Below are 25,624 nucleotides of genomic sequence, written 5' to 3' on the forward strand. Positions count from 1 at the left end.
TGAATAAACCACATACGAGTTGCAGCACCGCAGACGACTGAGGGAGGCTTCAAAACTACTGCCACTGTCTGTTCTCTTCTTCCTAAAGGTGAGCGCAGGTCAGTGGCGTTTTTAACGAGTGTTGATAACGGTGTTTATCCACTTTTGACCTAGAAAACAACAGTTGCGTACATAACAGAGCTCGTAGTGTGCGCCCACCTCCTCTAACCGTGCCAAAGTCCTGAAACATATCACGACTTAGGTTTATATCGAAGTTTGTTTTTCTAATGTGATGTTCGCTTAGCGTGAATTCACCCCGGTATTCTCGTCAAACGTAAATGTGCGTGAGATGAAAACACCGCTTCCCAAGATCATTCCCAAGATTCAAGATAATTTCAAGTTTGCTCTCAAAATGGCAGGGAAAAAATGCACAGCAAAACAAAAATGTGAAGATGAACAGAGGACGTTTTTAACAGAGTAGGCAGCCCTAGCCTGGCACCCGGGGAGCAGTTGGGGTTAGGTGCCTTACTCAAGGGCACCTCAGTCATGGCCTCAGGCCGGGGAACTCAAGACCCTCTGGTCACAAGACCGGTTCCCTAACCACCAGACCATGACTGCCCCCACACTGTTTGTGTGTGACATTTACAATAAATCTGAGTAGAGGTCTCTCTGTGTACGTGTGTGTGAGAGAGCGAGAGAGAGAGAGGGGAAGGGATGGGTGATGTTAAAGTGTGCCCATGTGTGTGATGTGGCTCTTTGCTGTAACAGTAAATAAAAGTGGCTCTTGGCCACCCCTGGTCTAGAGGAACCACTTCATATAGACATATAGCCATGTCAATAGTGTCTAGTGTATTGATCATACCCTAACCCTGGGGTAGCTTTAATTTCCATTTCCCAGACTTTATCTGGCCTCAGTTTACTGCCCTTATGATAATTAGGACAAAAAAGATCAGGACATAGAAATTGGTAACCACAGAACTTCAGATGAAAAAAGCTTTATTTTTAACTACAGCTTTTACAGTAATAGGTGTAGTGCTCTTACTTCAAGCCTTTAATGTGTAAACTGTTCAGCAACTTCACTAGGAGACAAACATTGTAATCACCATTAAGTTATATTGACATACATTATTAAATATCTCACTTTTCAAGATTATACAAATAAGCAGGAAAAATAGAGAAGTCAGTCCACTGTACTATTAGATGGTAATGATGCTACACAATTAAAGTATTTATCTTTAAACTATGATGGCAAGTCTGCATTGCATGTTTAATTTAAATACCACAAAAAGCAATAGATCATACATTAAATATAGGAATGTACATAAAATAAAGCCAATACACAAAAGTATACACAAATCTGCTTAAACTTACAGCAAGATCACAAATGCATAGTCATACTGAAATAGGCAGCAGTGTGTAGAAACACACACCTTCAACTGAATTAACCTTCGTTTAATTCAACGAATTAACCTTTCAGAATAGTTAACTTGGTTCTCTCCCCCTAATTCTTAAATCCATATTCATATGTAGTGCTTAATATGGCTAAAAATCAAATGAAAAAATGTATGGCAGAAACTGAAACAACTCAGAAGCACACAACTGCAGAATTAGTGTCAATCCAAAACATATTTACCTGCACAAAAACAGCACTTGATGTGTTCCACTAATTCACAGACAATATAGATCAACCTTTGGTGACACCCATGTAAAATTAACCCAGCACAGAGATGTGATGCCACAAACAGAAACTCCACACAAACTTTAATTGTTTTACATGGTTGCATGAACAGATAGCATTGCATGTACCTTACAATGCTCATGGGAAGAAATATTTGTTACCATCCAATGATTTTCATACCTTGAATTCGAATGTATTAATTCCTGAAGCCATACTAGATTTAACAGCATCTATTATCTTGTCAATCAGTAATTCATAACAAAATCATACATTTTACATAAACTAATAAAACATTTATTGCAATGGTAATTTATACTGAATGATATACAGAGTCAATAAAAAATATTAATACTGAACACAAATATTTTCTGATTTTAATATACTCCAATTTCTGTGTCAATCATGAAGGAGACTTTGACAGATAAGTGGGGGAGGGCTTCCTTTGCCACTCCATAGTAAAGTGCACCATTAAGGGTTCACTTTAGTGCACACAAAAGTGCACCCTTAAGGGCTCCAGTGCACACTAAAGTGCACCCTTAAGGGCTCCAGTGCACACTAAAGTGCAGGCAGTAAGGGACAGGGCACGTGTGGCAAAGACTTTGGAGGTCAGTGTCCTGCTGGACAAGGAACCACAGCAGGATGCTATGTGTGTGAGTGTGATGAGCAACTTAGTGATGCTGCTACCGGCAGCTGTGGTTTAGTTATTGTTCTAATTAAAGTGGTGGAATGCAGATTTAAGTTGCCATTGGTGAAATGTTATTAAATATGAAACATCTGATAAAAAACAAACAAAAAATGTTTGGCACAATCTCTGGCTTTTATTCTGAGAATATCTTTGATGAGACAGAACTATAAAACTATTTATACGACTCCAGTTTGTGCTCCAAAACAGAGTTATGGAAAAAGCTTTTTAAACCAAAATATTTCCAATCTGTCTATGTGACTGACATGCAAGTATTTCTATTTGTGGATAAAAGTAATTGTTGACGAGCTAAACAAAAAGCAGCATGGTTTGATATTCAAGAGTAAACTTTGCGAGTTTTGCTTGTTAAATATTTACTTAAAACTTAACAGAAATGTATTCTTAAAAATAATTACTGTAATAACTGTTAGTGTTCATCACTGATGAATGTGTCTTGGTAAGAGAATAATTTAGACATGTTAGTATACCTACTGCATTGTAACTGGTTGGGAATTTGAAAAAAAGTTAAGTACATGGTGTAAACAATTGTTTTACGTTTTAAGTCATACAAAAATATATTTACATACAATATGCACATATGCGGTGTTACCCTAAACAGTTAGACATCAGGATCTTCAAATATACTCAGTGCTACCCTGAAATAATGAACTGAAAAAGGGAGAGCTTCATAATGAGAGAAAAACATAAATAACAATATGCTGATATTCTTTTAATGACAATCATTTTAACCTGTCAAAATATTTTCCATTAGGAACATAAAACTGAAAAGATAACACATAGCTAGAAAAGTTATTATATAACCACAGGTATCGAAAGGAGTGATGTTCTGTGGCCAAAAACATGATCAAGCATGTGTAGCATGATAACTCAATGCCTTTAATTCTGCCTTTAATTGCAAGTCACAATAATGTTTCTTCATTAATTCAATCATCAGTCAGGGTACTACATAAAATAGCAGTGGCCAGGAGCACAATGGCACAGGAGTGTTCTGTTTGGCTGCTCCCTCTGACCTGTGGAGACAACCCCACAGAGATGGTGACCTATTCTTCCCTACAGCTATGGGGATTCACAAATCCCTCTTTTGTTGTAACACTGGATCTAATGTGTAAGCAAACACTGAGGACAGTGAATGATGCATATTAAGGGTGATATGTATCAGAACCATAAAAAAAAGACAATTGAAAAATACCTTCATTCACAGCATGCAATGCGTATGCACACACCCGCGCGCACACACGCACGTGGGGGTCCCAGAGCTTACACCAGCATCCTCGGCACTAGCATTCACTAAACCACATGGGTGATGGATACACAAGCAATGTGCATTAAACACACACAAACACATTCACCTGAATAGGCCTCTAGATGTTTGGCAGGTATGTTGTCACTGGAGACTGACAGGAGCCTGATACCAGCACACAACACAGGGCTCTACACATGCTCCACAAGCCACTTAAACAGGGAGCCGTGGCAACATGCTGCATCCTGGGCCTGCGTCCCGTCCTCAGCAGGACACTCCTGGGAGTATGTGAGGAGAGCCTGCAGCACGTCGCCCACACGCCACTCACGTTCCCGCAGCTTTTGGGTCACGTGCAGGAACTACAACAGAGAAACAGTAACATGGCAACCATGTTCAGAAGGTATGCAAATGAAGTCGTTGAGTTGTTACCATTACTAAGTCCTGTGCTTACTTTATTAGTAATGGCTACTAAAAGATAACCTTCAAATCAGACAGCAGTACTTAACCCAGAAATCTAACTTTACCATGCAGCACGCCAATTTTCAAATATTCAACCATATGAAGCATCTGAGCACACAATCTTCCTGAGTGCTCCTCCATCAAACAGCAGCTCACGTGTGACTAGAGGCTCATCATAAAGCCAATAACAGAGCTCTAAACAAATACATGTGGCTGAACCATCCGAACCTGCTGCAGCTCCTGTTCTGACTGCAGGTTGAACTGCACAACAGGCACCTCCGTGATGGAGGCAGCCACCCACTGCAGCACTGCCCTCAGCTGCTGGGGTGGACCCTGTCCCCACACATCCGTACTGAGCAGCACCAGAGCCCTGTCACGCCGACCAGGGGCCCTCTCCACTCGCACACTCCCTGCAAGAGGAAAAAGGCCAATTTACACAGTTACAAACACACAACACATCACAATGCCACTATAATTCCGCCCCTTCATTTTCACCAATCAAGAACATGTAAGGGGTTTAGGAGGAGGGTGGGAAATCAGCCATTACCACCTAAGACGTCCCTGGTCTCTGGCTCCTTCTCCTCTATGTAGTCACTGCAAATTGAGAAACATAATAGGCATGAGAGGACAGACAGACAGACAGCGTGTCAGTGAGGTTCTTGACTCTGAGGGGATGCAGCATGCAGGAGGTTCTTGAGAAGCACGAGACAGGAACGGCACCAGGTTCCAGCATGCAGACAGACCTGTTCCACTGTTCATCTTCAGGATTTCAGAAGCCACTGGAGTATTACAGTGGTTCAACTCCAGGCTCTCACTGTAAGTGAATTCATCCCATGCTTTAAATATATTTTTTGAGATATTACATTACATTTAGTCAGCAGTGAGTACACAATATTTTAATTCAGGTTTTTCATTCAAGGAGAATGTTTATACAGTCAATGGGTGGGGGATTTAATTATAGTCCATCTAATGAAACCCTGTTCTCACTAATCCACCTTCAAACATCATTTTCCTCTTCAATGAAATAAACTATTGTACAGTAATATTGTACAGTGAGTCATTTTCCCAGTGGAACAGTATGTTAATGAGAAAGAGAAGCTTGAACATCCTCCCTCACACACAGCCATGCAGTGTACAGCAAAACCACACAACACACCAGAGTCAAGACCAAAAACCACACAACACACCAGAGTCAAGACCAAAAACCACACAACACACCAGTCAAGACCACAAAACACACAACACACCAGAGTCAAGACCAAAAACCACACAACACACCAGAGTCAAGACCAAAAACCACACAACACACCGGAGTCAAGACCAAAAACCACACAACATACCAGAGTCAAGACCAAAAACCACACAACATACCAGAGTCAAGACCAAAGACCACACAACATACCAGAGTCAAGACCAAAACCACACTAACGTACTAACATACCATAGTCAAGATAAAGAAAAACACACTAATGTACAGTGACAAGACCAAAACCCACACTAATGTACTAACATACCATAGTCAAGACCAGAAACCATACTAACGTACTAACATATCTGACTCAAGACCAAAAACCAAATTAATATACTAACGTAAAAGAGTTGAAATCAAAAACCATACCAACGTACCAGGGTCAAGTCCAAAAAACACACTAATATACTAACGTAACAAAGTCAAAATCAAAAACCATACCAACGTACCAGGTTCAAGTCCAAAAAACACTAATGTACTAATGTAAAAGAGTCAATACCAAAAACTATATCAATGTACCTGGGTCAAGACCAAAAAACACACTAATGTACTAACGTAAAAGAATCAAGACCAAAAACCGTACCAACGTACCTGGGTCAAGACCAAAAAACACACTAATGTACTAACATAAAACAGTCAAGATCAAAAACCATACCAACGTACCAGGCTCAAGACCAAAAACCAAACACATGGACAAATGTATTGCTCTTCTAACATACAAAAAAGAAAAAGAAAACAACAACAACAACAACACAATGTTAATGTACCAAAGTCAAGACCAAATAAACAAACACTGAATGAACTCCACAGCCCCTCCCACAACCACCACAAGTGCACAATTACAACACGTGTTTACGCCACAGAATGGAGAGCAACAAAGAGCTGTTGTATTCCTTGGTTTGCCTCTAAAAGGTAAAACAGCTACATTGACAGACACATTTACAGCACTCCAAGATCAAAGCTCTGACATCATGCAGTAATTAGAGAAAGCCCGTGTTGACTGCACCAAGCCTTCTGCATTGGACCGACCTGTCTGATGGGGAGAAGGACAAATGCTCTTCATAAACCTCGCCCTCTAATCCCAGACTGCTCCAGCTACTGCTGTTCCCATTACTGTTGGGGATAGAGAGGAGGACTCGGCACTGGGCAAGCACTTGCACTACAATGCCATGTCACTGAGCATCTATCCATGTATACTTTTGCCTTGTATTAGAGAAGAACTAAACTACTAAACATCTAACTGATTGATGTCCGGCCACATGAGAAGGTCAAATCCTTTTGCACACATGAAGTCACACCAATATAATACATTTCCCGTTACAAGTGAATAAATGATATCAGAATTCTAGTTAACTTGAAAACAGGAACAGCACAGAAGTGGATTTTTGTAGTAGAGTTTGATCCATCATCCATAATTAGCTCCTTAACTCTGTCCCACACTCACAGCCACACCTTTAAAAATATTTTCATAATGTCACAGTTTTCTTTTTCCAAAATATTTACATGCTCAAGATTTGCTTCCACAGAGATTCTTGGTTGAGCCAAGAATTTCATTTAAAAATACTCACCCTTGAGGGGGGCAATAAAACACTTTAATGACTCAGTTGGTATCATTCAAGCTGTAGCCCACAGAAAGATTTGAGAGTAAGAAAATGTAACAGCCCAAAATGTCCATTTCCATGTCTCTACATGCTTTACAAAGTAACTTTGTAAGTTAGAAACAAGAGTCCAACATCGATATGAAAAAAGGGAAATTACTGCATGCCAAATGAACCAGAGAATTCCTGAAGATGAGGTTTAATGTCAAAAGTCAGACCAGGTTTCCTTTGATTGTAATCAGGCAGAATCTCAGCCAAACCTATATCAATTAACGTCCTGGCCTGCACTAACATACAGATGATGAAAATACTGCACTTTTGACCCTCGATCATCTTTTCAAATTATATGACTGATGAAATCTGACATATGACTTAAGAAAATAAAATCCAGCTACTTGATTAAGTGTTCTCTGTATGAACTGTGTTCAAAACTTTCCACTGATGCATTAAGTTATCCATTAATTCACCATGCTACTCTGCTTTGATTAGATCATGCAAATGTGATCAATGCAAAAGTGACAAAATATTTTAACAAAATATAAAAGGGTTGTTGTGATGCGTTAATGGCACAGGGTTGTTATCACCTGTCACTTAGGTGGTGGAAGCTACTGCTTTCATCTGGATGGTCTTCTTCAAAGCTCAGATTAGACCAGCTGCCAAGACTGTCATCTCCAACACTTAGATTGAGCTGCTGGCTGACTGTCGACTCTGTGGCATTGACACTTTCCATCCCAGGGGCACTGGGATGTAAATAGTGGACATTCATTAAAAATGATGTATATATTTCAACTAACAGGAGTTCAGTTACACGATTCTTTCCCACAATAGTGTTTACTTCTATTTATAAAAAATTAAATATGTATTTCAGTTCCCATTTCAGAACCCATTCATGGTCTTTATTATCACACACATTAGAATGAACTTGTGTGATTTGCTTATACGAAGTAAAATAAAAAAGTGCCTTAGAACAAGGAATAATCATTATTTGATTAACAGACGAGTTATACATTAATTTAAAAAGTGTTCTAATCATGTCATCAATTTATATTTATTTATTTATTTATTTTTACCTCAAATTGATGGTTTGGCAGATGTTGGATAATGCAGACGTCATAATCTCTGTGGTAAGACTCTCGGTAAAACTTGCACCATCATGACCAATCCCGCTGTCTGCATTTAAACTGGTACTACTCAGCTCTTTCTTGGCTTTTTCAACTGCGACCGATACTATTTCTTCAGCAAAAACAGCTCTCTTATCCAAATCTATGTGAATTTTGGGAATTTCAAGACCAGCCATTCCTTCAGTATCCGGCCTTACCCTCCTCTGTAGTCCCTGATATGCAAAATGAACATTTCTGCTGCAAATCAGGCAATCTCTGGTTTGGCAGTATCGGCAAACTTTATATGCCTCCGTCAGCTTCTTTGTGAAAGAATTGCGCTCCAGAGTCCTGCTGTCTTCAGCAGTCTGACAGCTTGCAGGTCCCAAAGTCATTTCCAAAGTGTCATCAACAATCTTTTTGGCATAATGTTCAACGACTTGCATAACGCTATTGGTGTAATTTCCATCATCCAAGCTCCCAGTGCTATGGTACTGCCTGTTCTTCTCAGTGTATGGCAACAGAGAACAAGAAAAGGCAGTTTTGATTACATTTTCAGCCATGTCTTCAACATTTGACTTTCTGTAGAGACAGGAGTCAGTAAGTGATTTTGGAAGCCTAACTGATGACATTCTTAACCTTTTCGTGACATCACATGTAATATTGTAGGCCAGTGATTCTGCAAAATTCACAAGATCCATGTATTCATTCCTGCTCATAACTTCTCCGTCTTGACAAACACACAGCATGGATTCACTTGAGGAATTGTGGGCAAGGTTTCCTTGAATAAGACTGGATGGGTCAGACTCTGATGTCTGAATCCTACAGATATTATAGCTTCTGTCATGATGTAAACGTCGGGATGAGTGAAGCCTTGAAGGTGACCTCTGTTTTATCTTCTGGGCAGCATGTGCTAAGCCTGATCTGATAGACCTGTACGCCAAGCGACTGGCATACTGATCCAAGATTAGTTCCCGACTTCCACCTTCCTTCTGCAGAACCTTGATAATGTATCCTGTGTATTCTTCAGTACGGCTTTTACACCTTGGGTACTCAGAAGGCATTCCACTTGAAGTGCCTTTTTGAAAGTTAAAGACTGGATTAAGGAGGTTATTTGGCAAATGACAGTCTCTATGGTCACCACCCAGAGATTTGTCTGATTTAACAGATCTTCTTTTGCTTATTTTGTAATGGCAATGGCTGGAACTCATCATTCTCTTTACGTCACTGATGACTTCACCTGCGATTTCTCCAGCATAAGTCCACAAGGAATTCAAAGTCTGTTCTGAGAACTGTGCACTGTGCAATGCAATGCTCCCTCTGCCTTCATCAGGTGCTTTCTTTACACCATCACCAAAACTTATAGTGTCCATCTCAGTTGCCATAGAAACAATATGGCATGCTAAACGCTCTGCATAGTGTAGAGCTCCTCTCTCCATCATTTTCTTTCCTGCACTGGGACCGGGCTCTGCATGATGGGCTGCAGTGTTTAGAACATCTTCCTCATCATCATCTTCATGTTCACTATTGACAGCCTCCTCAGAAAGGGACCTCATAAGTTTCAGCATGAATTCAGCTTTGTCAGAGTCAGAGGCCTCCTGTTTAAAGCGTGAGGTGGGGTAATGTGGGGTGGGCGGAGGTGTTGCGGGTGAGAACTCTTTTGCAAGCTTACTCTTGAGCTTCTTTGAGAACTGTTTAATCTGTTTTTCACAGGACACATCTGACGGGTGCTGTGGAGTTGATGGTGGTGTGCCAGGAATCACACTGGATTTTATTCCAGAGTTGCAGGGAAGCAGCTCTTCTGTGACGACCTTTCTACCCCCACGCATGCTCATTTCAAAATTTGGCACTTCCAAAGTGTCTTTTATTATGGCAGAGTGGACTTCTGAAGCGCCGTGGCTGGCTGGACGTATACTTCTTGGGACTGACATACAACTTGCATAATCTGTGTTCTTTGATCCTACAGTCCAGTGTGGCTGAGAGGAACACGATGATGATGAATCCATCACACCTTCTTTTGGAACATGTACTTTTGGAGATACACAAAAGTCATAAGGTGGTGTACTTTGACATGCCACATCCTGTGATTTTGTCATACCACTGCCTGAAGTGGCAATTTGACTCTCTACAGTTTCACTTAAGAAATCAGCACAAGTTTCCACTTTTTTATTCATTTTGCTTGTGGTCATGACATCAAATGCCTCACCCACTGTACTGTCAACCATAGCACCAGAGAAGCTCTGAAAACATTTTTCAACTGGAGGTTTCCCAGAAGTAGTTCCAGGGGATGAATTACCAAAGTTACCACAGGCCTTGCGAATTTTGTAAACACCTGGCACTGATTCAGATGATATTGCAGGAGAAGTGCATGAAGTGGACGTCACTGCTTTTCCTTGAAAACAAATGCTTCTTTTTGGGCTCGTCTGGCATGGATGACTAATGCTGGACTTATAATGGCAGGTTCCTTCTGTGTTTTGCAGGTAAGATATAGCTGCAGGGACTGGAACACAACTCGCCACTCCAGACACACAGTATAAAGCTTTTTTCACGGTGCAGCCATCTTCTCCTCTGTTGCCTGTCTGTACAAATGATGGTGATTCCGGGTAACTGGCTTGGGCATTGCATAGTTTTGTGGTTTGGGATGAGTCATCTGCACTGACGTAGCAAATGTTGTCCAGTGATACACTTATGGCTGCCTGTGTTGTGAAAGTCACATCAGCTTGAGACAGCTCTATGAAGGCCTCCTGGATCACAGACTCTGAAAGGTCTGAAGCATAAGAGCAAACCACTTCCTCTTCTTGCTCAAAAGACCAGTTTCTGGGGGTGAGAGGTGTAGACGGATGTGAAAATTGGCAAACCTCCATAATCCCCTCAAATACTAATTCCTCAGCTAGATCAGCTGCAAACCTGGTAACAGTGTTGTTGAAAATCTGCTTTTTCACAAACAGAAACTCTTTCAGCGCTCCAGATACAGCTTCTCCAACAAGGAAACTTGCCAATCCATTTATGGCACGTTCTTTCAACACAGAGGCATGGCGCATTCCTATCTCCTGGAAGGCCATATGAAACACGGAAGACGTCAGTCTTGCGGCTAAATGGCAAAGTGTTGTAGTGCAGGAGGACACTCCCTTCTGTAGGTCTCGTAACGCACTCCCTACGCTCATTTCAACCAAGTCTGTGGCAAATTTCTGAATCCCGTCCTTCAGAGACTGTGACTGTGATTTGGCAATGCTGACTGTCTCCTGAATATCTGACAATTTCATTAGATGTCCATTAGTGTTTTTAAATTCTTTATGACACACACAACTCAAGTTCTTATTAATGTTAATGTCAATGGGAGAGGAGTACCCACACACAGTTCCAAGGATTTCTTTTGAGAGATTGTTTGCAAAATCAGAATACGTTTTATACAGGGAACAGAGATCTCGTGGTTTGCGCAGCTCTGAACCATCTGTATCCACTCTCCAAAAGCACTCCAAGGACCCTCCTTCTCCCAGGGGACTAAAAGCTGATGAGCGAACTGGGCTGAAAAGTCCCCCAGTCTCCTCACAGGATGTCCTCACTGGCCTTGGAGAGTCTGGGGTATCAGAGTGTATACTGTATGGTGATCCAGGCTTAAGTGGAGTGGGTTTCTTGACATTGGCAGGAAGAGACCTATGGTCAAACTTGTGAGGGTTCATTGCTCTTGTTGAGCCACTTTTTGAAGCATATTTACTAACAGGGCTGTCAGACTGCTTTTTTTTCTGAGCAAGAAGGTGGTGTTCTTTTGGCAACTTGACGACGACATCTAAAGTTTGATCCAGATCATCAAACTGATCAAAACTATCAAAAAACTCACTAAGCTCCGAGTCGGAGTCTTCTACTCCCTCTTTAAGAACAGGAATCTTGGGAATGTCAAGTTTTGCCTTTAGACTCTTTTGATAACCAACTTCGTCCAAAAAAATAATGGGGCTTGGACTAGAACAATCAGATTCATCCGATTCTGTGAGAGATGTAAATGAAACCCATCCCTTTGGTGGACTACTCTGAGGGGCCATTTGCCCTCTGCATTGGCACTCTGCATCTCCAGACCATGATGATGTAACCTTCTGTACTACTCCAGACTCATCAACAGTAGACTTTTCTTTATTCTTGGACTTCTTAGAAATAGAACTAATGATGATATGAGAGCCAGAAAAATCTTTAAAATGTGGAGGGATAGTTTGGGACGCCACATCTCGCTGGTTCCGCTTATTAACAGAAGCTGCAAAAAGGGAAAGAGAAAGGTCTCCATTAGTTTAAGATTACTAGATTAAATGATCAAATCAAATTTCATATAGCCCTATAGAAGCTGTGGAGCTGAAGATGGAGAACTGAAGGTACTCTCAAGTACAAATTGGTTCATTTTCATGAGAAGAGTGACAAATGCACAAAACATGTAGGACTAATTGGAAATTACACGGATAATCACCTGTATCTTCCTCTTCAAGATGTTCAAAAGCAGTGACAAAGTCTTCCTCAATAGATGAGACAGACTGGTTAGTGTCATCGTCCTCAGCCTGACAGGCCTCTGATATGCCTCTCTGCAGAGAATGCACCTCTAGAGCATATTGGATACCTGCCGTGTAGCGTGTAAGAAGCCCCAGAATAGAACTAATTTGTGGAGAACTGACATGTCTTAGTATGCACAGCGCTCTGGATACACCAGTCTGCATTTGGGAAAGAAATAAAGCTTTTAGGTGCCTTTTACCATGTGTGCCAAATATAATGCTTTTACAGATTCATAACACTGCCTTATTTAGCCAGAAAAACATCACTCAGATATCTTGTTCATTATCTCATGATAATCTATGAAGCCTTGAAACATATGTGATTAAGTTTAAACAATCTGAAACAGTTTTTTTTAAACAAATATATTTTTTCTTGCCACAACACTAGACCTGCTGTCTTTCTCTCATATTCACTTACACACACAGCTAAAAAAAAATACTGCACACAATCTCAGTAAAGACACATTATACCCAAAGAATGAGACCCACTTTCAACCAGGTCCATTCACACACACAGTTCATACACTGTATTAGTTAAACACCTGTATATGAGAAATTCCATCTTTCCTCTCAAATGGTTGTTTCGAGTCTTTGAGGAGCAACACTTCTTCATCCTTAAGTGTTTGTACGTGTAATGACCCAAGTAACTCCGTTAGGTCACTCGAGAGAGAAGTTAAAGCCTGCAAATTAGTGAAGAAAATCAACATTTTCAGTAAATGAATTAATTTGTCATACATGAATCTATAATGTCCAAAACATTCCTGTAAAACATTTTGACCATCCATGTTATATGAAAGCAGAGTGGTGATATACACAGGGCTTAATTTGAGCCAGATCCTGCCGGAACAGGATCCGGGAACTCTTTCATTTTGAAGCGTGCGTTCCGGGAACTGTCTGCCTCGATCCGGCAAAATATTATACCGCCAGTGTAACAATTTATGCTTGTGTTCCGGCAACGTTTGATTTACAAATTAAGCCCTGGATATACAGATATCTTAAAAAAGTTAGGGCAGTGTTCACAATATTCACTATTTTGGTTACTTGTTCCATTTGCAAACCAAGAAAAATGCATACAAAATTATTTTCAGCACACCTGAAGTGCATGCAAAATAAAGTGACTGAAATCTACTATGCCTATTGTAAATTGCAGTCTGAAACCTCTGCAGTGTTACACATTTCCAAGAAATATAAAATAATACCTACCTGTAGCATGAAATCCTCCCCATCAGCATACCTTGGTAAGCATACAAAATGGATCTAAATGGAAAGTCAAGGTGATAGAATTTTGTGCCTATAATCAAGTCAGTCATTTAATCAAGCTTTGAAAATTATTACAGGTGATATATACCAAAGAAAGTCACAGGAAAATGAAATCATTACACCCAAATTCTACTTCAGTAATAATCATGTGCATAGAATTTTTAGTAGATGCAATGAACCAATATAGTTCACACACAGAAGTTGCAATTTCTAACTAACAACAAAGCTCAAGATGGCCTAATTTATTGCTTCACCAGCAACTTCTGTTGAAAGTCACTACTCTTATTTTAAAGTAAAAATAGACTATATGTTTTCAGGATAACTGGTGTGTTTTGCACATGCGTACATTAAAGTTCAAAGGCTAATTCAAGCATACATAATTTGGTCAGTGGATTTCTGAAATAAACAGTATGTTTGGCCATGTGTTGACGTATGGGATCCTCACCTCTGGCACACACTGTGAGTCTTGAAGCTCTGACACCACATCACTGAGCTTTTTCCTGTTTTTGAGAAGGTTCCTCAGGGACAAAGCCGAGTTCTCATGGAGAGTCTAGACACACAACACCAGTTACAGTGCTTAATACATCTGTTCTGCAAACAATTATAAAGATAGTATAGACTACAAAACAGGGGACTATATCTTGTGCAGAGTTAAACATTCACAGTGGAAAATCAAAACTGTGATACTTCATTCAACACCTGGTATTTTCTTCTGAATGAATAATCAGTTGTACTCTTCAATGACCAATGATGAAATTATAGCAGTAAAACCAAACAATAAATACTGACCTTTTTACAGGTACAGTATGACATTTCTGGATATAATGCATAACATGTAAACACACAGAAGTTGTTCTTTACATAAATATTAGCATTTGGAAGGGTATGCATATCAGCCGTTTTCTTATTATTTCCAGGGTACCCAAGAAAATAAGATGCAGTGGGATGATTATTAGTTACAGCTGATCTGTGGCAGGTTCGTCTTTATATGCCTGTGTTTAAGGTTCATGGGAGGATCTGTCACCTCTCTCTTGATTGTGGCACGATACTTCAGTGGAACACCTCTGATTGGGCCACAAGCATCCATGGCAACACAGAGCAGGGCTGGGCAGGGTTAGGGCCTGGAGCTAGCCTGACCTTGAAGTGATGAAAGGACAAATAACTGATAAAGAAGGTGGCAAAGAAAGGATAGATCAAGTACTTGTGAACAAGCCAGGAAAGTAGACCTATAAGGTGCAACAGCACAGCAGTGTCATTTTATTTGGTCATTCAACATGTCATGGAAAAACAAATTCTAGATAAAGAAAATAACTAAGCTTAAGCAATGTTGTGTGCAGCATATGTAGCACTTCAGATATAACTGAAAACTGTCAATACACTGAGATACAAACACACAGACACCATATCAGCAGACCCATAATCTTCCCAGACATAAAATCTTCCAGTTGATTTGTGTGACTGGCAGCAATCAAGACCCATGGAGAACAGCACAATATATAATAAACCTAAATACTGGTCAATGTTTGGAGTGTTTTAAGTTAGTTTTTAAACAAATACAAACCTTCATGCAAAGTACTGGACTCAAATATGTCTAAATATTTAAATGCAGGTAATCTAGGCCTGCATGCGGTGAAAACATAACATGTGCAGGACTGATTCGAGGTCACTGCCCTTATTCTCACACCAAGAATAACCCAGTAGGACTGATGGTAGATTATATCTATGCATTGCAAAAGTGAAACCTATGCAACAGAAGAGCCAAGAAAGATGATGTGCACTTATCTGAAGCCTTATCTTAGTCTACAATACCAATGCAACTAAAGTTTCAGAGGTTTCATGACACACATTACTTTAGAATTGCAACAACACAGCATAGAACATATATACGTAATATATTTAAAAGATACTAGATGCATGGTAAGAAAGACAAACAAAACCCCACAAATAGCCCCCAATCTGTTATTGCCTCAAATAGAACCAAATTAGTCAAGTTCCATATTCTGGAAAATGATTTCAAAATATGATGAATTAAAAACAAAAAAATGTTATTTCAGAGGCAAGACTCATTATTTCAGAATGCAGTCCTATGACTTTTTATTGATTGGAATATCACAAAGTACAGTCACACATATGCAAGATTTCACGATTCCATAAAAACAACTCAACAACAACACTTACACTTTTTAATGTGATTATTCATAAAAAACAAAATATTCAAAGATGAAAAGTTCCAACATACTGACTGAAATAAGATGACAAAATAGTAGTGAAAATGTTTTTAGAAAATAATATGGTACAACTATTTTACATAATTTAAAACTAGGATGTTAAAAGCCTTCTAAAAACTAAAATATGTCGTGGATGCTAAACTGGTCCCTCATTTGTTATTAGTGCATGTGGGTGGATAAATAGATAGCAAAACAAAATCACAAAAAAAGATGAGGTGAAAGAACTGTTTATTTGCCAGTGAAATATTCTCCCCTTTACACACAGCATTAGTAAGATGATTGGGCGTCTTATCAGCATTACTCAGTTCACCCGTCAGTAACTATAGGTCCTCATGTCTAATAGTCCCTCATGTCTTCACCATCTGTAGGCGCTGCACTAACCTTCAATATCAGGACATGCTTCAAAAGAGAAAAACTCGAGCGAGCAGGTAATGAATTAGTGAACCAAAGTAATATAAATATAACCACGGATGACATATAAATCATCCGTAGTTTCTTTAGCGTTTGGTGGTAGCCAGAAATACTAGTTACATGGGTGTCGGTAGTACTGTCTAGATATTAAATGTAAAAAGGCCAGATTGTGGAGGCTACTGGCCCTACACGCCTCTCCTAGAATAACACCAACTAGATTAGGAGCTAGATTAGCCCGGCTGGGCGTGTGTGGCCCAACAGTCATGATGTTACTGGAATAAAACAGAAATGTCATATTGAAGAGACACTTGACCGCAGCTGATGGACTATTTAATCATCAGTTCGCCCCGTTCCTGTCGGGCCTGACAGGTAGTGCGAGATGATCTAGATATCTGCTTTAATCAAACAGGTCCTGTGTGAACTAATGCCACCACTAAATACTAAAGTGTAAAATGTGTTTGTAATGCGACTAATGAACGCAGCTAAACCGGATTAATGAAGACATGGCGAAGCACTTCTACATATGTGGACTAGCATGTAGGCTAAGGTTAAACTAAGACAGCGAGCATCCTTCTTCAGTAATCTTGTTTCAGCATTAACGACACTGGATTTAAATGCTCCTTATTGTCCATGCATATTAACCACTGCTATTAAAATATCGCCTTAAACGTCTCACCTGTCGACGAGAGACAAACGCAGAGATGTTAGCCGCTTCAATATGAGCCAAACAGGCCAAAGTAATCAAATCTGACACAGTAGGTATGACGAGAAGAGAGCCGAGTGATCGATGAGCGGTAACGTTGAAGTAATGGTGAATATTTTGGTTGTTCTGGTGGATCTGGGCCCCTGCTCGTCTTCATGGCAGGTTATATTAGTGGGCAGCGTCCCCTCATTTCCATCGCACGACTTTATGGACTCCAGTTAGCGAAAATGAAAATCACCGTCTTGTTCGCGTTTGCGCAGTAGTTCAAAAGCGAAAAACAGCATCTGTAAACAGTGCAGTGTAGAAACGTCGGAACCGGAGTGCGTAGTGGAAACGGGCTTGGGGTGTTCTGGGTCTGGGGGTGAGACTGCAAAACTGTATCCGCTCGATTTGTATTGGTACAAACAACATCACACGTGCTTGTGCTACTTTAAACTTCGTGTATTTTTAAACAATTAACTGCATCCATCTACAAAATCTGTAGATTAAACGTTTCTTACGCGTTCACCTTCAACAAAAATAACCGACCGTCTTCTTGTCGACAGAGAAGCTTTTTTCTGACGCTCAACCCAATAACTCAACCTTGAGTTAAATTAGTGTCACTTAATCCTGCCGATTAGATCGGGGGGGGGGGGGGGTTCCACGAAGCGAGCTAACTCAGTAAGTCGGGCTTTTAAGACAAGCCTGGCTCATTTTGCTCAAATTCGGTTCCACGAAGGAGGCTAGACTTAAGCCTCGCTCAGTTACTACAGCAACATTTACGTTTGTACAAACCTGCTCTGTACCAGGCTAGAGTTGAGGCTTAGCTTAGCTGGACCGCTTCTATTGGCTGAGCAGTCTCGCCATCCGGGAAACAAAATTGAAGAACAAGGTTCCGCTATCCATTAAATTGCAGTGGATGTAGCATATCATATCATATCTTTATACATTTAATTGAGTACTGCAATTATTAGTTTGGAATGATTGCAGGTTATTATTGTCAATTTAATAATTATATTTCCAAATGCAATTTATATTTCGATCTTCGGAGTACATATTCATTGTTAATCAGTGAGGTTTCTGCACATTTTAATGTATTGGTTTAATCTTAAATTCAGGTCAGTGTAAAATGGAATAGGCCTACAGTGTCTAATCACAGTTATGGTCAACAAACATTAATTAGTATAAACTCTATCTCACAAAAAAAATACAATTCTTTGTACCTGAGTATTAATAATTATTAATACTGAGTAATTTAGGTGAAGATACTTTTAGGTATATATTTATCCCCATACTTCCTCTTTTGTGTTCAAATTACAAGTAAATCATATCACTCTGCAATTCACGTATGTTCACTATAAATAATGTAAATGTGTGGTTAACTTAATGGTGCAAAAAGGAAATGGATACAGACAACTACCTTACCAAGATTTGCATACAGGTGATACAAATAATCCAAAATGTATGCTATAAAAGAGCAGCTAACAGTGAATGCTGAAGGCTGATTGACCATGGCATGCTCATTTGTAGAGAATCCAGTAGATGAGGGAGTGCGTGTAGTGTGCAGAGCATTCATGCTACCAGCTCCAAGATCATTCCAAGACAGGACAGATCCACTTGGCTTTCCAGAGGACTACTTATTTGACCGCTACAGGTTTAGAAGACACAGTATTATATATCTTTGTAAATTACTGGGGCCATATATTGAGAAGACCACTAGACGTAGTAAAGCCAAACCCCAAACGGTCTGTATCGCTTTGCGCTTCTTTGCCAGTGGTGCATTTCTGTACAGCGTTGGGGATGCAGAACATCTTAGTAAGGCAATGGTCTGCCGCAAAATTCGTAAGGTTTGCCTTGCGCTTAAGGGCGTACTCACACTAGGCACGGTTTGCTGGTTCCGTGCTGGGGCCCGGTTATCCCCCCTCCCCACTCCCCCTCTGGCCTGCACTCACACTGGTTTCATCAACCCGGCCCGAGCACGCTTACGTCACCACAACGTGACTTTATTTGGGAAAAAAGCGCGCTCGCACAACACGAGTTCACGATTCTCTTTTTATTGTATTTTTGGAGTCGTTTTGGGAGTGCAGAAACACGGTGCAAGCACAGATTTATCGATAATTTAACACAACGATTGTCTGCTAATCGCTTTGCCGCTATGACTGTTTAACGTGAGCGTCGCATCACTGACGTCATGTTTGAGTTCCAGCGAAATGAACCAATCAGACGAAGCACCAAGCGGGACCGGGCACGGATAGCGCCCACATGAATCGTGCCCTGGCCCACCTCTTCAAGCGGGCCCGAGCACGGTTAACTGATCCGGGCCCGGGCACGGTTGGAGCGATCACACTAGCCAAACGAACCGTGCTTCGGCAGGGAACCGTGCCCAGGCCCGGATCACAGAGCCTAGTGTCAGAACGCCCTAAGCGTTTCCTCAATATATTCATCAAATTTCCTGGTCACCGAGGCATCCTTCCCATAAAAGAAGCCTTTTTCAGAACAGCTGGTATGTATTCATGAGAAGTAGTGTTGGTTTGATCAGTAACTTGGAGTTAAATGTATATGACTTTAACAGACACTCTTATCCAGAGCACTTACCGAAGTGCTCTGTATTCATCTTGATCAACTATTTCATGCTAAAATTCATTCAATTCAAAACGCATTGAATTCTCCAGGATTTCCAAATATCATTGGTGCTATAGACTGCACTCACATCCGGATAAAGTCTCCGTCTGTACCCATGGAGGCAGACTATGTGAACCAAAAATAATTTCACAGCATCAATGTACAGGTACATGCAAGTTTTGCCTACCCAACAGAAATTGTAAAGCATGTCAGTCCATGGGTTTGAACAGCTTTCACCCTTTGTCACTTTTGCCATTGTTCTAGATGGTTTGCACCAGTCAATTTCTATTTTCCAATACTGAGGCAAAATGGCTCGGCTCGGTGCACGATTCCAGGATATTTTGTGCCTCCTCACTGGCACAGAGGTTTGCCCAAGGTAAGAACACTCCAACCACACAAAATAGTGCAGATTTGGCCTCAGTGTTTAACTCTACTCATTATAATCGTAGGTGCTTCTCCTGGCTTACTGCTTGGGAATAGGGGTTACCCCTGCCAACCTTTTCTCCTTACCCCATATGCAGACCCTACCACAGATGCAGAGAGGAGATTCCTGACCTGAGACCTGAGGCCATGACTGAGGTGCCCTTGAGCAAGGCACCTAACCCCAACTGCTCCCCGGGCGCCGGGCTGGGGCTGCCCACCTCTCTGCACAGCAAAAATGCTAGTGTTAAATCAACTCTGAGAGTGTTAAATTTAACAATGAAAAAGTGTGTATATGCGTCCACTCTTTTCAGTGTTAATTTAACACACACTAGTTGTGCTTCCCTTGAAACGGCATACACCAAATGTGTATTAGTGGCCCAATTCTTCTAATCGTGCTAGGGTAGTGGATCATATGGTGATGTTTTGGAATGAGATTGTGCTCTGGGAAGATGGATTTAAAAAGGGTGTGATGTTCAAAAATGAGATGTTTCAAATAAGTCATTCCATGAGATACAGTGGGTGAAAACACAATGTTTACAATCTGAATTAAAAGGAGTAACAATTGCCAACAGGTATCCTCTCTTTCAACCACATCTCCAAATATCAGCGGGACATTGCGGAGAAGGCACCAAGACTGGATAGCATTGAGTCCAAGATCTTTGCTGTTGTCATCGAGCTTAAGCCTACCTGGCCTGTTCTTTCTTTGAGTATACCCATAATTAAAGCTATGAATTCTTTCAGACAACGAACTCAGGGATATTGACTTCTTGATCAGATACTGAAACACAAGCTTTAACTCATATTGCACCACTCCCTCTAGCAGGTCATGCATTATGTCTACAGCATAATTGTTTGACGAATGGAAAAACTGGAGGGAATTGAGTGGACAGTCTCGATTGACACCAAACGTTGATTTCAAAGCAGGATTTTCCTGGATAACACGAACATGCTCTATATGAAGGTCTTTTGTACGTAGGGTTAAACCTGGGTGATCTTCACTGAAAACTGACTGATATTCACTTTTATCAGTTAAACATAACCTACAGCAGTATGTCGCACTGAACGATTCGACAAAACCAAAGAGTGCATGTAGAGCTAAATTGTCTCCTGTGACCTGAATGACTGAACCTTTCACAGGTGTAGCTAAAAAGGGCAACTGTATTCCTTCAGTCTCCAAAATCTTCAGATCATCAATAAGTGGCTTCAGAATTGGCTCAAACCCATATTTCTTAAGATCCTCTGAGTGAAAAAGAGCGACAAGGTGAATATTCATTAACACAGAATTGAGCTTTGGTGATAAATTCCTCAAAACAAAATAAACACATCCAAGTTTGTGCACTCCCTTTTTTGATCCCAATGGGTTAGCAGTTTCAAAATCGTCATAGTAGAGTTGGATCTGAAGAGCATGTTCATGGTGAGAAAATAAACTATGATTTTTAAAGTAGGACCCATCACTTATATCTCTGTATAATCCCTCCTGGTGTGGTTTTACTTCTTTGAAACTGTTACAGACTTCATTGTTACTAAACATTGATGAGAGAGACCCACGGATAGGCACATACATGAATTTATCATTGACTGGAACTTGCCAACTGGAACATGTGTAGTGACCTTCACAGGAGGATCCACATTCACTGGTGTGGAAGGTCCAGCCACAGCCTCAAATTCAAAACTGCTGGCAGAATCTGGATCAAAACAGTCTTTATGCACTCGAGAAAGGTGACGTTGATAACCAGAATATGTACAAAAAATGTTCAAACAACCAGGTTCTCCACAGTTCAATCGCAGAGACTTTGCGGGATACAATCCATGCTCAAACTTCAAATGTCTAAATAACATTGAACAACTGGTGTGGTGTAGTTTACAAAAGTAACGTGTACATTTCTGGTCAAAATGTACCCATCTTCAAACCTCACGGTGAAGAAGCCTTGCTCAGATTTCTTTTACCCTAGGACTTTCTTTCACTTTGCCAACGTCAATGCCATAAACAGTGGATTGGATGAAGATGAAGAAGATGGACAGGGCATCATCATACGACACAGCAAAAGCATAATGCGCCTTGAAGAGCTCATCAAAGGCAGCAACCGGGGTCTGCATCCTGCAGGGAATGGCCTTCTGGTCCAGGATGATGTAGAAGTCCTGGATGCAGTTGCTTCTTTCTCCGACACCGAGCAGAAAGGGCTGATTGGGGCCAATTTCTTTAAGGAAGGTCTCCATGCTTGATCCCACCTGTGAGTGGAAAAGTGAGTGTGAGTGATGAAATCAAGTCATTTTAATTCATGTGCAAATGAATGTATGAATGGATGTGAGCAATACACTTGATGAATTATTGATTAATTCAGGGCATGGATCTATGAATGTACAGAAATAGAAATAGAAGTGACACACTGCCACATCAGTTACAGTTAAGTTTTCTTTAATTACATGATGGACTGAATTTGGTTAGCAGTAAGTAATTTGTAGTAATGGGGACAAAAACATGAGAGAACACAACAATGTCCTCTTTTCTTTTTGCACTGAAGGCATGAGTAATCTACTGTATCTACTAATTAGTGGGCTATATTCACACATCCGCTACTTCCTGAACTTGAGTTTGCTCCTGGTTTCCTGTCTTACATTATTCACTGATATATCACTGATGGTGCTTGTTTTCTCGTACTCTTCTAGTATTCCTTTTCCACCAGGCTTTGAACACAGAGCAGCTCTAACATTCTGAAACAACAATTGCATATCAATCACACTGCAAGTGTGTATTTCAGCTGATGTAACAGTTATTTGGCATGATAAATGAGAATTAGCTATCATAGCAAAGCTCTGCATTTTCAGTTCAACACCTACTGAAGTTACAGTACTAATATACTTATTGTGAAACTTTAATATAAAGTTTGACATTGGTCTAATTGACCTCAGGGTCACTGAAACACAAGATACTGTGGATAAGCAAGGTTTGGGAGCGACAAACATGCATTGAGCAAAGCTGATGGACTATAAATACACTGGAGTTAGCAGGAAATATCATTTTCATCTGTAGTTTCCAAGAAATGCACTCTAGTTAAACTTATAATCCTACATAATGCTCCTTTAAGGTTTTACAGAGTGCATTTCCGCAGAGAAAACACTTGTAATCCTACATTGTGCCCCTTTAAAAGCACAAATAAACATGACAGTCAAATTAGCCTAACAGGTACCTGCTTGCAAAAACTGGGAGTAACTGTACTCATCCTCGGCCTGTGGTACCTTGACCCATTTTCTGACTCCATTATATTCTACAGGAACCAGCATGTTGCTTTAAAGACAAAAAGGACATTACTTGAGGTATTCTTAAGTTCTCTACATTTACACCCTGTGAAAAAAAAACACAGCTGTAAGTTACATATATTTTTCTCCATGAGAGACTGTAGCTAGGGTTGCCACCTTTCAGAAATGAAAATAATGAACGCTGACTATGGAGCCCCCCCATAGTGATTTAACTGCCATGACTGTTCCGTATTTCAAGGGACGGGTGGCAACCCTAGCAGACCCAAACGTCGTTAATAAACGTTCAGGAATGTTTGGAAACAGAAAATTTCAGTTAACCCACCCAACACCAAGTTACCAAAGATAGGCTAATACATGCCTAGCCCTGCTTAAAACGTGCCTTGCACGTTTGTAATGTCGACATACTACACTCCTATCGTGTACAACATTTTCAATTCAACCATATTACTCAAAGAGCCTTCCCTTATGAACACCATAAATGATTTGAGGGATTGTTTGCTAAACCCTGGTCCAGTGCAGTGTTGGCCAGCGCTAGCAAGCTAAGCTAACGTTCGTTAGTTAGCCTAATGCGCTTAGCTACCTAGCAGCCAAAATCAACCACAAAACGGTAATATCAATCCCAAAGGGATAATTTTATCGACCAAAACTTAACTTACCATAGAAAGGAGAGATTTTCACGACGAAGTATGACTGCTGCTGCTGCTGAGTGACAGTGTCCCAGGTAATGCTCCGGCAGGCGTATCAAAGGGTGGGTGTGGCCAATTTAACGAGCCACAGTGTAAATTCAGAGTGATCCTCATAACGATAGATATTAACTCTGACACTATGGGGACTAACTCCAGAGGGAGTTAATATTGATCAATTCCGAGTAAAATTACTAGTAACCCCTGTTATGTGTGTGTGTGTGTGTGTGTGTGTGTGTGTGTGTGTTCTAACTGCACAGATGGGTTAAATGTGGAGGACAAATTTCGATTGCGGTGTAAAAATCACAATTGACAAAATACGGCACATTTATATATATATATATATTATATTATATATATATATATATATATATATATATATATATATATATATATATATATATATATATATATATATATATATATTATTAACACTAACACAAAACAAGACACCTTTTTTTTGGAAAGAGAAATTTATTCATTGTCTTGCTGAGCCTGTGGACAGAAGAAACTTTGATTTACTTATCTTGCACTTTACTTAACAAGCATATTAAAATGAGACCTTTTTGCAAATACTCCCATTTTTCTCCATTTTCTTTATTTCAAGCTCCAACTTCCATATTTTTAGTTTTTTGTACTGCAGATCTGCTTTTTTACATTCTATATCTTTGAGCAAGTACCTGTATAACTACTTGTTCTCTTGCAGAGGTGTGCTCTGGACGTGGAGGCCTGAGGGTCTTCTCTCTGTTCTTCCATTTCCTTTAAACACAACACAAATCATGAGATCACACAGCACATTAACATACTTAGACACACACGCCTTACAGCTGGCCTTTCTGAACAGGCAGACACTTTGTCCTCATCCTCATGTATCATCCTGGATAGTCCGGCAATCTCCCCCTGCGAACAACAAATTAAGACACATAAATGTTAACAATCCTCAGGGTTCAGTCATAAGAAATAGGCTGGTTTATGGTACTCACATTAGTGTCAAATACAGGAGGGTCCAAAGAGTCAGCACACCCCCCGCCACTGTAAAATTTTAGTCATCAAGTATACAATAATACTACGATGTAGCCTGTAAGAACAAAAATGTAAAATTTGAGAAACAACTGAACCTACCTTTAACATAAGGCTGTGTATCATGAGGACAGACAGGATCAGATGATGTTCCTCCTTAAATTCCCACAATGATGGGGCGTCCGCTGTTTTGCTCTAAAGCAGTGGTTCTCAATTTTTTTCTATCATTCCCCACCTCAGAAGAAGGGGAAATTCCATGCCCCACCTGTCCCATATCACCCGGGTGGCGGATGTGTTGTTGAGGGGGGGTTGTCGAACGTAAATTGTTGACCGCGAGGGCCGGTACAAATTCATTAAAGGGCCGCATCTAGCCCTGGTTCACAATGTTCCGCAGACATTTTAAACATCCGGGGCTTATGAAAACGAACAGGCATTAAAACGACAAATGCAAAGTGGCAAGGCGCCGGGCCCGGATGGCTTCCCAGTCGAATTTTTAAAAAAATTC

General features: G+C 40.4%; 2 protein-coding genes and 1 long non-coding RNA gene across 8 annotated transcripts; 1 reads left to right on the plus strand and 2 right to left on the minus strand.

Moving 5' to 3' along the window:
• Window positions 1–958: 958 nt before the first annotated feature.
• On the minus strand, window positions 959–17,444 carry akap11 (A kinase (PRKA) anchor protein 11). Of its 5 annotated transcripts, none has more exons than XM_076985523.1 (12): window positions 17,108–17,444; window positions 14,817–14,929; window positions 14,238–14,342; window positions 13,736–13,789; window positions 13,075–13,212; window positions 12,454–12,691; window positions 7,977–12,246; window positions 7,491–7,646; window positions 6,338–6,421; window positions 4,610–4,653; window positions 4,288–4,469; window positions 959–3,959 (listed from the first exon to the last, which is right to left on the minus strand). In XM_076985523.1, exons 2-12 carry the CDS (start codon window positions 14,877–14,879, stop codon window positions 3,792–3,794), a joined length of 5,502 nt encoding a protein of 1,833 aa, XP_076841638.1. In that variant the 5' UTR covers window positions 14,880–14,929; window positions 17,108–17,444; the 3' UTR covers window positions 959–3,791. The 5 variants fall into 5 exon arrangements, with proteins under 5 accessions (XP_076841638.1, XP_076841637.1, XP_076841641.1 ...); XM_076985522.1 differs by having other exon boundaries at window positions 4,607–4,653; XM_076985526.1 differs by lacking the exon at window positions 6,338–6,421.
• Window positions 16,313–21,555, plus strand: LOC143485869 (uncharacterized). Of its 2 annotated transcripts, none has more exons than XR_013123061.1 (4): window positions 16,313–16,448; window positions 19,786–19,901; window positions 20,000–20,111; window positions 20,257–21,555. It is a non-coding gene; the product is annotated as an uncharacterized LOC143485869 (long non-coding RNA). The 2 variants fall into 2 exon arrangements; XR_013123060.1 differs by lacking the exon at window positions 16,313–16,448 and adding an exon at window positions 17,778–19,616.
• LOC143485868 (uncharacterized) lies at window positions 21,468–24,358 on the minus strand. Its single transcript, XM_076985528.1, has 4 exons — window positions 24,073–24,358; window positions 23,347–23,444; window positions 22,775–22,870; window positions 21,468–22,387 (listed from the first exon to the last, which is right to left on the minus strand). Exons 2-4 carry the CDS (start codon window positions 23,416–23,418, stop codon window positions 22,091–22,093), a joined length of 465 nt encoding a protein of 154 aa, XP_076841643.1. The 5' UTR covers window positions 23,419–23,444; window positions 24,073–24,358; the 3' UTR covers window positions 21,468–22,090.
• Between the last annotated feature and the right edge of the window lie 1,266 nt (window positions 24,359–25,624).

This window comes from Brachyhypopomus gauderio, unplaced genomic scaffold (genome assembly GCF_052324685.1).
Source record: "Brachyhypopomus gauderio isolate BG-103 unplaced genomic scaffold, BGAUD_0.2 sc40, whole genome shotgun sequence".
Taxonomy (NCBI): domain Eukaryota; kingdom Metazoa; phylum Chordata; class Actinopteri; order Gymnotiformes; family Hypopomidae; genus Brachyhypopomus; species Brachyhypopomus gauderio.